Source organism: Carettochelys insculpta, chromosome 1, assembly GCF_033958435.1.
Source record: "Carettochelys insculpta isolate YL-2023 chromosome 1, ASM3395843v1, whole genome shotgun sequence".
Taxonomy (NCBI): Eukaryota; Metazoa; Chordata; order Testudines; family Carettochelyidae; genus Carettochelys; species Carettochelys insculpta.
Window position 1 is genome coordinate 279,979,505 of NC_134137.1, and position 11,560 is coordinate 279,991,064.

The window sequence follows — 11,560 nt, forward strand, 5'->3', positions numbered from 1 at the left end:
GCAGGGCTGTGTGGGAAGCTACCACTGGAGCGACCCAAGGAGGGAGCGTTAACACGGAGAGAGCTGTAAACAGGTCAAGGGCAGGTAGAGCCGCCCTATCTCAGACAGAGGAAACGGGTGGGCGTGTGACTGCTGGAGGTGAATGAGTAATAATCAGGTCACCGTGTCATGAATTCCTTCTCCCTTGTGTCACCTGAGGGGAGACGACTCCGTGCCCAGCGCCTTGTAACACCACCTAGTGCCAGGCAGTGCAGAGCGCCTTGCCTACGGACACACACAAGCTAGAGCCCATGTACAGCAAGGCACACACCCTCCCGCCCACGGAGAAACGGATATGGACATTATGTAAGTAGCGAGAATAACTATAACACCAACCCACACAGAGCAACACACAGCACACCAGTCAACACACACGGCAACACACCCAGGAGAGCGCACAACCAGAGCAATGCCTGCAGAGAACACGCAGTGCATATGCACACAGCAACACAGGCAGAGAACGCACAGCGCACACCCGGTACACACGCACAGAGCAACACAGGCAGAGAACGCACAGCGCGCACCCGGTACACATGCACAGAGCAACACAGGCAGAGAACGCACAGCACACACCCGGTACACATGCACACAGCAACACAGGCAGAGAACGCACAGCGCGCACCCGGTACACACGCACAGAGCAACACAGGCAGAGAACGCACAGCGCGCACCCGGTACACACGCACAGAGCAACACAGGCAGAGAACGCACAGCGCGCACCCGGTACACACGCACAGAGCAACACAGGCAGAGAACGCACAGCGCGCACCCGGTACACACGCACAGAGCAACACAGGCAGAGAACGCACAGCGCGCACCCGGTACACATGCACAGAGCAACACAGGCAGAGAACGCACAGCACACACCCGGTACACATGCACACAGCAACACAGGCAGAGAACGCACAGCACACACCCGGTACACATGCACAGAGCAACACAGGCAGAGAACGCACAGCACACACCTGGTACACATGCACAGAGCAACACAGGCAGAGAACGCACAGCACACACCCGGTACACATGCACAGAGCAACACAGGCAGAGAACGCACAGCACACACCCGGTACACATGCACACAGCAACACAGGCAGAGAACGCACAGCACACACCCGGTACACATGCACACAGCAACACAGGCAGAGAACGCACAGCACACGCACACACAGTACACCACAACAAGCACAACTGGATGACAAATAGTAGGTCATACCTTAGCCCAAAGGGCATCATGCATTACACCAACGCACACGGGGTAATCCATGCAGAGAGCACACACAGCAACACAGTACACCCAGAACACACACACAAGGAACACAGGACCGACACACGTAGCTGACGGCAATGTGTGACACACGTACACACTCACGCACATCACAATGCAACTGACCACCGGCCCTTTCAGTGAAATGTCAATACCCACAAAGACACATGAACGCACAGCTTCAGGCAATCGTGCACGAACTGAGGCTGCTTGCAGTACCCACCCAGGACATGCATCCCCTTCCACACACACCCATCCCACCTCAGCCCCTCGCCTGCAACCCAAGCCCTGCCCATGCGCCCACCCACTACGTGTCAGGCCCCTGCCCTACCGCCAGCTGCAGGTCCCGGCTCCGCAGCACGGCCAGGTTCTTCTCCTCGCACTGCTGCGCGTAGCGCATGGCCAGCATGTAGTTCTCATCCTTCAGCCGCAGCAGCTCCATGGTGTGGGTGTCCCACTCCTCCTGCAGCCTCTGGCATCGCTCCTGCACCTTCAGCAGCTTCTGCAGCCGCTGCTCTAGCTGGCTCCGGGCCTCCTCCAGGGCCTGGTTCTTGGCTTTTAACTGGTGCTCCCTCACCAGGTGCTCTTTCCTTTGCGCTCTCCCCTTCTTCACCTCCAGCATCAGGAACTGGGTCAGACCCTCAGGTCCCTCCTCATCTGGCAGAGAGAACGGCCATCAGCTCCCAGGGCCCAGACCCTGCCTTAGATCTGCCACACAGGCTGGCTAGTCCCACTCTGCACCCAGGCCTCAGGGTGTTCACGTTCCTGGAAGAGGCAGGGCTCTCCCCTTGCCGGCACAGGGGCAGCCTGGTTCTTCCCACGGGCAGGGCTGTCCCCAGGCTGGGTTCAGCTGGTGGAGGGGGCTGCTCACTCACACACAGCTTTCTCTAAGCCGCTGCACAGCTGGGGAAGGGGAAATGGGCTGCGTCCTACCCAGTATCATAGAGCAGCGCTGGGCTGGCTCCCTCCCCGTCAGCCGGGTGAAGTGCTCTGGGTAATAAAACTCCAGGGATTCTAGGAAGGCCTCATAGCCTCGCTTTCCTCGACATCGAAGGATGTCCATCAGGTGTCCTGGAAGAGACAGAGCAGCACAGAGCAAGGCAATGCTAAACCCATGAGCACCGGAGTGTAAGGTAGGGGCTAATTCACCACTTTCCCCTGCTTCGAAGATCAGGACAGTACAGAACCAGATGGGAGTGCTTGCGAGGGCGAGGAGGGGGTGTCACTGGAAGGAGTGGGGAGGGAGCGCTGGCTGCGGGGGGTTACTGGAGAGAACAGGGAGAGAGTGCTGCCTGTGGGGGGGTCACTAGAGGGAAGAGAGAGAGAGAGTGCTGACTTTTGGGGGGGTGGTCACTGGAGAGAAGGGGGAGAGCACACTGGATGTGTGGGGTCACTGGAGAGAACAGGGAGGGAGCACTGGCTGGCGGGGGGTCACTGGAGGGAATGGGGAGGGAGCACTGGCTGGCGGGGGGTCACTGGAGGGAATGGGGAGGGAGCACTGGCTGTGGGGGTGTCACTGGAGGGAATGGGGAGGGAGCGCTGGCTGCAAGGGGATCACTGGAGGGAAGGGGAAGGGAGCGCTGGCTGTGGGGGGGTCACTGGAGGGAACAGGGATGGAGATCTAGCTGAGGGGAGTCAGTGGAGGGAACGGAGAGGGAGCGCTGGCGGGGTAGGTCACTGGAGGGAACGGGGAGGGAGCGCTGGCTGTGGGGGGGGTCGCTGGAGGGAACGGGAAGGAAGCACTGGCTGAGGGGGGTCACTGGAGGGAACAGGGAAGGAGATTTGGCTGGGGGGGTCACTGGAGGGAACGGGGAGGAAGCGCTGGCTGTGGGGGGGGTCGCTGGAGGGAATGGGGAGGAAGCGCTGGCTGTGGGGGGTCACTGGAGGGAAGGGGGAGGGAGTGCTGGCTGTGGGGGGGTCGCTGGAGGGAATGGGGAGGAAGCGCTGGCTGTGGGGGGTCACTGGAGGGAAGGGGGAGGAAGCGCTGGCTGTGGGGGGTCACTGGAGGGAACGGGGAGGGAGCGCTGGCTGTGGGGGGGGTCGCTGGAGGGAATGGGGAGGAAGCGCTGGCTGTGGGGGGTCACTGGAGGGAACGGGGAGGGAGCGCTGGCTGTGGGGGTCACTGGAGGGAAGGGGGAGGAAGCGCTGGCTATGGGGGAGTCACTGGAGGGAAGCGGGAGGGAGCACTGACTGGGGAGGTCACTGGAGGGAAGGGGGAGGGAGCGCTGGCTGTGGTGGGTCACTGGAGGGAAGGGGGTGGAAGCGCTGGCTGTGGGAGGGTCACTGGAGAGAACAGGGAGGGAGTGCTGGCTGTGGGAGGGTCACTGGAGGGAAGGGGGAGGGAGCGCTGGCTGGGGGGGTCACTGGAGGGAAGGGGGAGGGAGCGCTGGCTATGGGGGGGTCACTGGAAGGAACAGGGAGGGAGCACTGGCTGGGGGGTCACTGGAAGGAACAGGGAGGGAGTGCTGGCTGGGGGGGTCACTGGACGGAAGGGGGAGGGAGTGCTGGCTGGGGGGGTCACTGGAAGGAACAGGAAGGGAGTGCTGGCTGTGGTGGGTCACTGGAGGGAAGGGGGTGGAAGTGCTGGCTGTGGGTGGGTCACTGGAGGCAATGGGGAGGGAGTGCTGGCTGTGGTGGGTCACTGGAGGGAAGGGGGAGGGAGTGCTGGCTATGGGGGGTCACTGGAAGGAATAGGGAGGGAGCACTGGCTGTGGGGAGTCACTGCAAGGAACAGGGAGGGAGCGCTGGCTGTGGGGGGTCACTGGAAGGAACAGGGAGGGAGCGCTGGCTGGGGGGGTCACTGGAGAGAAGGGGGAGGGAGCGCTGGCTATGGGGGGGTCACTGGAAGGAACAGGGAGGGAGCACTGGCTGGGGGGGTCACTGGAAGGAACAGGGAGGGAGTGCTGGCTGGGGGGGATCACTGGAGGGAAGGGGGAGGGAGCGCTGGCTATGGGGGGGTCACTGGAAGGAACAGGGAGGGAGCACTGGCTGGGGGGGTCACTGGAAGGAACAGGGAGGGAGCACTGGCTGGGGGGGGTCACTGGAAGGAACAGGGAGGGAGTGCTGGCTGGGGGGGATCACTGGAGGGAAGCGGGAGGGAGTGCTGGCTGGAGGGGTCACTGGAGGGAAGGGGGAGGGAGTGCTGGTTATGGGGGGTCACTGGAAGGAATAGGGAGGGAGCACTGGCTGTGGGGGGTCACTGGAAGGAACAGGGAGGGAGTGCTGGCTGGGGGGGGATCACTGGAGGGAAGGGGGAGGGAGCGCTGGCTGGGGGGGTCACTGGAGGGAAGGGGGAGGGAGCGCTGGCTGGGGGGGTCACTGGAGGGAAGGGGGAGGGAGTGCTGGCTGTGGGGAGTCACTGCAAGGAACAGGGAGGGAGTGCTGGCTGTGGGGGGTCACTGTGTGTGGATGGGAGCAGGGGCTGAGATGGAATAGTCACTGTAGGGACCAGAGGCGAGGGCTGGCTGTCACTGGGATTCTCCCCTGAGTGGCGGTGTGTCCTGGACCAGGGAGGGCCCCACGCTTTCTGTGACAATGAAGTTTCACGCACCTGTGCGGTTGCTCTTGCACGGGAACCGGCATGAGCTCAGCACCTCTTCCTCATCCTGCTCGTCAATCACACGGCATTGGCGCAGGTAAGGTGTCAGCTTTGCTGGGTTCAGGGAGCGGGTCAGCTGGTGGCGCACGCTCTCGATCTTCTCCCACAACATTTCCTCCTCCTCATCCTCCTCCTCCTCTGTGGGGCTTTCGGCCTGTCCTGGGGCATCCTCAGGGCCTGGGAAGGGGGCGGGAGAACCTGAGCGGTGACCGTGGGGTGTCACAGACATGGAGCATGGCTAGCCGTCACCTCTCCAAGCCCTGAGGGCCGACCCATCATCTTCAATAGCAGCATTGTCCGGAGGGACCAAAAGGCACCTGCCCACCCACCGGGGTATCCAACCAGAGGGTGAAAGTGAGGGTATTCCCTCCATGCCTGCATTGGCCACTCTAGACACCCCGCCACCAGCAGGACAGCTCACCGCCTCACTCCACACCCCCCAGTGGGAGAATGGGACAAAGATGGGGTGGCTCATCCATCTCTGGACTGTTGCACCAGGGGGTAAGTAGACCTGAAGTGCCTGCAACTGCCCTATGGGCTAGAAGGCCCTGAGGAGAAACACTGGGGCATCGAATGTTCTATTCTGTGGCTGACAGCACTGAGCAAAAGGGAGATTTAACAGCAGCCCAACAGGTGTGCCAGCCAATCAACCAGTCTGCCTAGCTGGCACTGGGCCTAAGCCGACGAAAGCAATCGCTGAGGGTCCCTATTACCTTTATATTCTAAGAACTTACCTGCTTTAGGACTGTCTGCAGGGAACCCTGAAATATTCCCACCTAGGGCCCGCAATGGGCATTCCTGCACTGCTGGGTTGACCTCTGCTCTCCAGAAATTGACCTGAGAGTTTGAATTACCCACTGATTGCGACTCAGAGGCGGGTAGCCCTGTTTGTCTGTAACTTCAAAAAAATAAAAAAACAAGCAGCCCCGTGGCACCCTAGAGACTAATAAATTTATTAGGTCATGAGCTTGCCTGGGTAAAACCCACTTCTTCTGGTGAGTTGGAATGGAAATAATAGAGTCCAGAGTGTAAATACAAGTATATATAGCAGGAAGAAGAAAACAAAGAAGAAGTTACCTGTGGTTAACAGGACCAGTTAATGAAGCAGATAAGATGGATAGGTCTCATTCACAGCAATTCTACATTATATGCTGATGTTGACACGTTCAGCTTCATTCGCTTTATTAACTGGTCCTACTAATCACGACGGGTAACTTTAGTTGTAGTTGTTGTTGCGAAACATACTCCGCATTCTGTAATTCATACACCAACTCACCTGATGAGGTGGGCTTGTTCGTACGTGAAAGCTCACGACTGAATAAATGTATGTCTCTAAGTGCCCTCAGGACTGCCACTCAAAGGAAGTCTGAGGGGTTGGGGGAGGTAAGCAATACACCACCAGTTTCCTGACAAGCAGTAGCAGCCGGAAGAAGGAGGCCTGCCTGCTTTTGAGGTTGAATTCCCTTTCTCCCCGCCACCCACACCAGACCGGGCTGAACTGAACTGCAGTCAAGTCTGAATGAACCCGGAGACTGAATTTCCTTCTCCAGTCCTTGCCTCCTCCCAACACCTGCCCAACAGCAGACCTGGGGAGGATGGAATTCCCCACAGCCCCACGACCCCACTAGCGTGTAGGCAGGATGAACAAACATAAACAGGCCAACGTGGGCCCTGCTGTAGAAAGCGCAGCTCCATGGGCAAAGCGCCTCCGGGGCAGGGCTGTGGTGCCTTCGAAAAACTCCATGAATCACAGAAAGCAGACAGAGAGCAAAAGTCACTGAATCACACAGCGCCGCCTCTTCTCTGCCCCCCCCCCGCCACCACCACACACACGCAGCAAGTTGGTCCTGGCGTAGGTCCATTTGCTAACAGTTGGTGGAGCCTGCCTTTAAAAGTCCTAAATGAGAGAGATTTCACATACACCCTCCATGTACACACACAAACACACGCACACTACCAGAACGCCGCACCTTAACCTCTCCCTCCACCAGACACTTGCCCCCGGCTGGCAGGACTGGGAGCTGTCATGCCAAACGGATTCAGCCAGAGCCAGACACTTGAGCCGCACTTCCACTCCCACAAATTCCCCTCCACCTCCCCTCCCTGAGCAGCCGGAATCCCTGTGCCTCAGGAGTCTCACCTTTCCCAGGGCCCAGTCCTGGCTGGGAATGGAGCAGGGGTGGGAGCTGGGATTCAGCCATCCTCCAGCTCCGGCTGGCTGACCCTAATTTCTGTTCCACAGAAAGAAATCTGCTCCGGAAAGTGTTCCCCCCGGGGCAGGTTTCTGGTTGCTGGCAGTCCCAGGAGGTGTGTCCCCACACAGGCCCTTCCCTGCCCTGGCTCATTCTCTGTCTCTTAATCACTTGATCATATTCAGAGAAATAGCCGGGTTTGTTTGTATTCTATCAAACAAAAAAGCAGGCCTGTAGCAGTTTGAAGGCTAACAAAATAATTTATTAGGTGATGAGCTTTCGTGGGACAGACCCACCTGAAGTGGGTCTGTCCCACGAAAGCTCATCACCTAATAAATTATTTTGTTAGCCTTCAAACTGCTACAAAACTGCTTTTTGGTTTTGGTCATATTCAGCGTGCCCAGCAGCAAACCTGCCCACAGTGTCTGCTCACAGCCTGTTGCCCCTCCACACTGATACTGTGACAATATAAAACAAACTTACCCCTCATCCCGATAAGAAGGACCACAGCCCTTGCCGGGTAGCTGCTGGAGCCGAGCCTTGGCAGGAAGACGGCGTACCCTGGAGGTCCACAAGCGTGGGACTGTGAGGGGAGTTTCAGAGTCCGGAGCCCACCACTGAAAACAGCTGGCCCCCTCCTGTTTGAGCCAGGGGGCCAGTTAGCTGTAGTCCCTCAGTGGTCAGCAGTGCCCCTGGGCCAGCTAAGAAGAGCGTCACCCAGGTAGTAAGGTCCCAAACCGCTGGAGGCAGCTGCTTCTCACCTCTTTGCTTCCAGCCTCTCCCAACTCCTCTCTCTCTGGCTGACACTGCCCCACAACACACAAATGGCATGAGCCAGCAGTTCAGCAGTCCATCACAGCCAGCAGTCCATCACAAGGCAGATTTCCTCCTCCAGAATGCAGAAGGCCTGAGCGAAACCAAGTGCTGACACCCCTCAGGGCTGCCCAGGCATGCAAGCTGTGAATTCCCTTCTGAGAGAAGAATCCAGCCAGCGGGGCGAGGAGGGGGATGTAAGCATGACCTCTGGTCCAGGGACAGAGCTCTTCTGGGGGCGGAGGGGGGTGTCTCTTTCCTCCCCAGCCTAGGAGCCACACACTGACCTGCCCTCCCTCCACAGCTCCTCTCGGCGCTCTCCACCTGACCAGCCACTCCAGCGGATCTCTGGCAGGAAGTGGTTTGCTTGGTGGCATGCCCCTGAACCTCCTGGTCTGGCACACACGTCATTGACATTCCTGTCGAGGCTGGGGGCCCAAGAATGACCGTGACAAAGGGAGCTGTGGGCCAGGGAGCTGTGGGCTCTACCTGATCTGCGCATACTGTAGCATTCCCTTAGCGGAAAGAGAGAGAGGCAGTGCTGGGTGTCAGGGTGCAGCAGTGGCTATCAGCTCTGTCCAGCCCCAGGCTCCCTGGGAGGCAGAGTATTTTACAATCACTGTGCACCCCAGCTGAGGAGCGGAAGGACCTGCCATGGGGAGAGCTCCCTGCCCCTGCCTGCGCTGCAGTGGCCTCAGAAGCCTGGCCCACCAAGGGAGTGGCTGAGGATCTCTCCCAGGCTTCCTGAAGTCAATGAATTACAGCAGCTTGGTGGGTGGTGAGCAAAATGATTCCTGAGAATCTCAGAATCATTAACCACATCCGGGCAAACACCCCTCCTCTCAGAGAGGTGCTGGCCAGAGGCTGGCTGGGGCCAGGCACTGAAGCTGTGGCTGTCGTAGCTGAAGAAAAGCAGCAGTTTAATTGTTCTGGGATGTCTCTGTAACATTTCCAAGCAGCATCCATTGGGAGGTGCTTCCTGTGATTCCTAGTCCTGCTCTGTGACACCCTGCCAGTGGGAGAAGACAACAGGGTGAGGTCTTGGCGCCCTAAGGAGAGGGCTGTGTAAGAAGAGGGATGGGTTCAGTCCCTCTGGGTGCCTCCATTCTAGGACTGATGCTTTTCTGTAGCTGCCTGACATCCTAACGCTCGTTGGTTTCTTCCCCCTTGCCTTCTCTCCTCCTTAGTTCATTCAAAGCCCAAGGGTCAGAGCCTTAAATCTGGCCAAGCTGCATGGAGCACAAAACCCTAAGGGGGACAGCGAAGGCGACTTAAAGCCACTGTTGTGCTCCCCTGATCCCTGAGCTAACTAAGGGGCTGCTCGGCCCACGGTGTAGCTTGGAGCAGCCCCAGGGCTACTTTATGGTCTTCCTGCCAAGTGGTGCTCTGGGGAGAAAAAGTATTTCTGCCATTCATGGGTGGCAGTTAGGAAGACACTCTGTCCCCCCAGCTGAATACATTGATAATGGGGGCACAAAGTAAAGGTTCAACTGCTCCTTGAACAGTTTGTCACGCACGCCTACCCCGCACTCGGGCAGCCCCTGCCTCACCCGGAGTGTCCCATCCCAGCACGCAGGAGCCTCACCCCTGAGATCCTTGACTAGCTCAGCTCTGCCAGCTGCCGTTCACGGAGGGGTCTGGCAGCACCATGTGACCGAGAAGGGCTGGCTCTGAGTCAACAGGAAACCCATGCGGCAGAATTGGGGAAGCCCAGCCCACCCTGAGCCTCTGGAGCCCCGGCCCCACCCTGAGTCGCTGGCGGCGTGATTTCCAGCCAACAATTCCAAGAACTCCTCCACAGCTGGGGACTTCAACGTTTTAGTCATGCCAGGGCCCTTGTTTAATCCCCAGCTGCCAGGCCCTGCCCCATCCCCCAATATCAGTCACATGATGCTTAATCTGCCATCCCCCTCTCACCACCAACACTCCCTGGCACTGAGGGGAGCCAGAAGCAAGTGGCACAGAAACAGAGATTCCCCAACCATTGCGAAGGGAATCCCTCTCTGCCCCGCTACCACAGTCCCCTGCCCCCTTGCTTCACTGGAGTAGGGCAAAGGCTTGGACTGAAGACCAGCGATCTCACACAGGATGGACAGGAAATACCCTATTTTTCCAACAGAGGGGCAAGATAGGAGAAAAGGTAGGAGGGAACCTTGGTCCGTCCTTGGTGAGATCAGAAGGCCCCATGGGCCAGCCAGTCGATGGCGTGTGAAAGTAGCGGTGCACTCTCTGTGACGTGACTGGACATTTATGTTGGATACGGGAGCCATTTTATGTGCCCAGTGTATCTATCAGATATTGTGCTGAGGGGGCCATACAAGGCGCCTAATGAAAGCTGATGGTGCCCCAATTCTACACATGCCACTAATGTGTCTGTGCCATGTTTGTATATAACGTTGTAGGTTCTAGCTATAGTCGCAATGTTTCAGTGCTAAGATTCTCAATGAGAGGTGGATCTCAACCCCAGCCGGGGCAGTGGGCTCGGCAAAGGCCCAGATGGCCAATACACATCCTCCTGGGATGCAACAAATGGCAATGCAGCACCGTAACCCACCTGGTCAGGTGGTAAGCCAAGACCTATGGGAGAAGAACAGAATTTTCCTTCCGCATAGAAAAAAACCTATAAAATGGGCCGTGGCAGGGACGTTCTGTGTTCTTCCATCCTCGTGAGGTAAGCCTGTCTGGACTGGGGGCCCATCCCTCAAAAGGTTGCTTGCATAGCCTTTCAGGAACTGGCATAGAACAGCGCGGGCCTGCCTCAATAGCTGCGATAGATGCATGTAAAGTGGCTCTTTAACAATTTTTCTCTCTAACCCTTTTCTTTCTTTTTTGTTAATAAATCTTTAGATGTTTAGCACTAAAGGATCTGGAGCAAGCATGCTGATTTTGGGTAAGATCCAAGTACCAGGCACTGTGGCTGGACCCTTTAGGGCCCAGAAGAATCTGTGTGGCGTTGGTGAAATAGGTTTAAGGAACACTCACCTTTGCTTGGGGTTGTTGGTCTGGGCTGGTATAGCAGCTGAGAAGCCCGTGCATTTGCTTTTATGGCTTCTAGCTGGCCAGTGGGGCTGGCAGAGGTGCTGTTGTGGCTGGTTGGATTTTTCTTTAGTGAGAAGGGAATCCCACACTGGGGTTGTAAGTGGCCCAGATTTTAAACAAAGATACCCTAGATTGATTTCCCTTGCTGTATCCAGAAACCCTGCCCTATTACGCACTCTATGAAATGCCCTGCAACAGGTGGGTAGGAGCGAGGCCAGAGAAGCTGCAAGGACTTGGATCCTCGCTGGAGGAAGACAGCATGGGACCTCCTGCAGCATTTAGGCTGAGTAGCGGCTGCTGGAGATGGTTGACTCTGGTTCTCTCTCTTGTCGAGGGAAACATTCCTCCCTGTTTGTCCCCCCACAGCTCCACAGCTCAGCTCCACAGGCTGGCCATGGGAAGAGAGGGCTTAGCCACTAGCAAACAGACCCTTTGCCTTTGGTGCTGCATTATTTTCAAGGTCAAGTGCCTTGCGAACTGCGGATGAGATAAAACAATCAAGTCAAATCCTCCATTTGTGAGACTTGATTTATCACCCATGTTCTTACACATGCCTCCCCTCCCCAGACCTGGCAGCACTTGGCCCTCCACACTGCTGGAAAAGCCAAGAGTCCT

At 57.6% G+C, this 11,560-nt stretch overlaps 1 protein-coding gene across 2 annotated transcripts in view; it reads right to left on the reverse strand.

Moving 5' to 3' along the window:
* The window catches only part of CARD10 (caspase recruitment domain family member 10), a 32,078-nt gene extending 23,758 nt beyond the window's left edge, over positions 1 to 8,320 (reverse strand). For both annotated transcript variants that reach the window (XM_074983877.1, XM_074983876.1), the window contains exons 1-4: positions 7,577 to 8,320; positions 4,854 to 5,078; positions 2,237 to 2,374; positions 1,635 to 1,960 (exon numbers count right to left, since the gene is read on the reverse strand). In XM_074983877.1, coding sequence (XP_074839978.1) covers positions 1,635 to 1,960; positions 2,237 to 2,374; positions 4,854 to 5,078; positions 7,577 to 7,583 — 696 coding nt within the window. In that variant the 5' untranslated portion in view covers positions 7,584 to 8,320. The remainder of the gene's footprint in view (positions 1 to 1,634; positions 1,961 to 2,236; positions 2,375 to 4,853; positions 5,079 to 7,576) is intronic.
* Between the last annotated feature and the right edge of the window lie 3,240 nt (positions 8,321 to 11,560).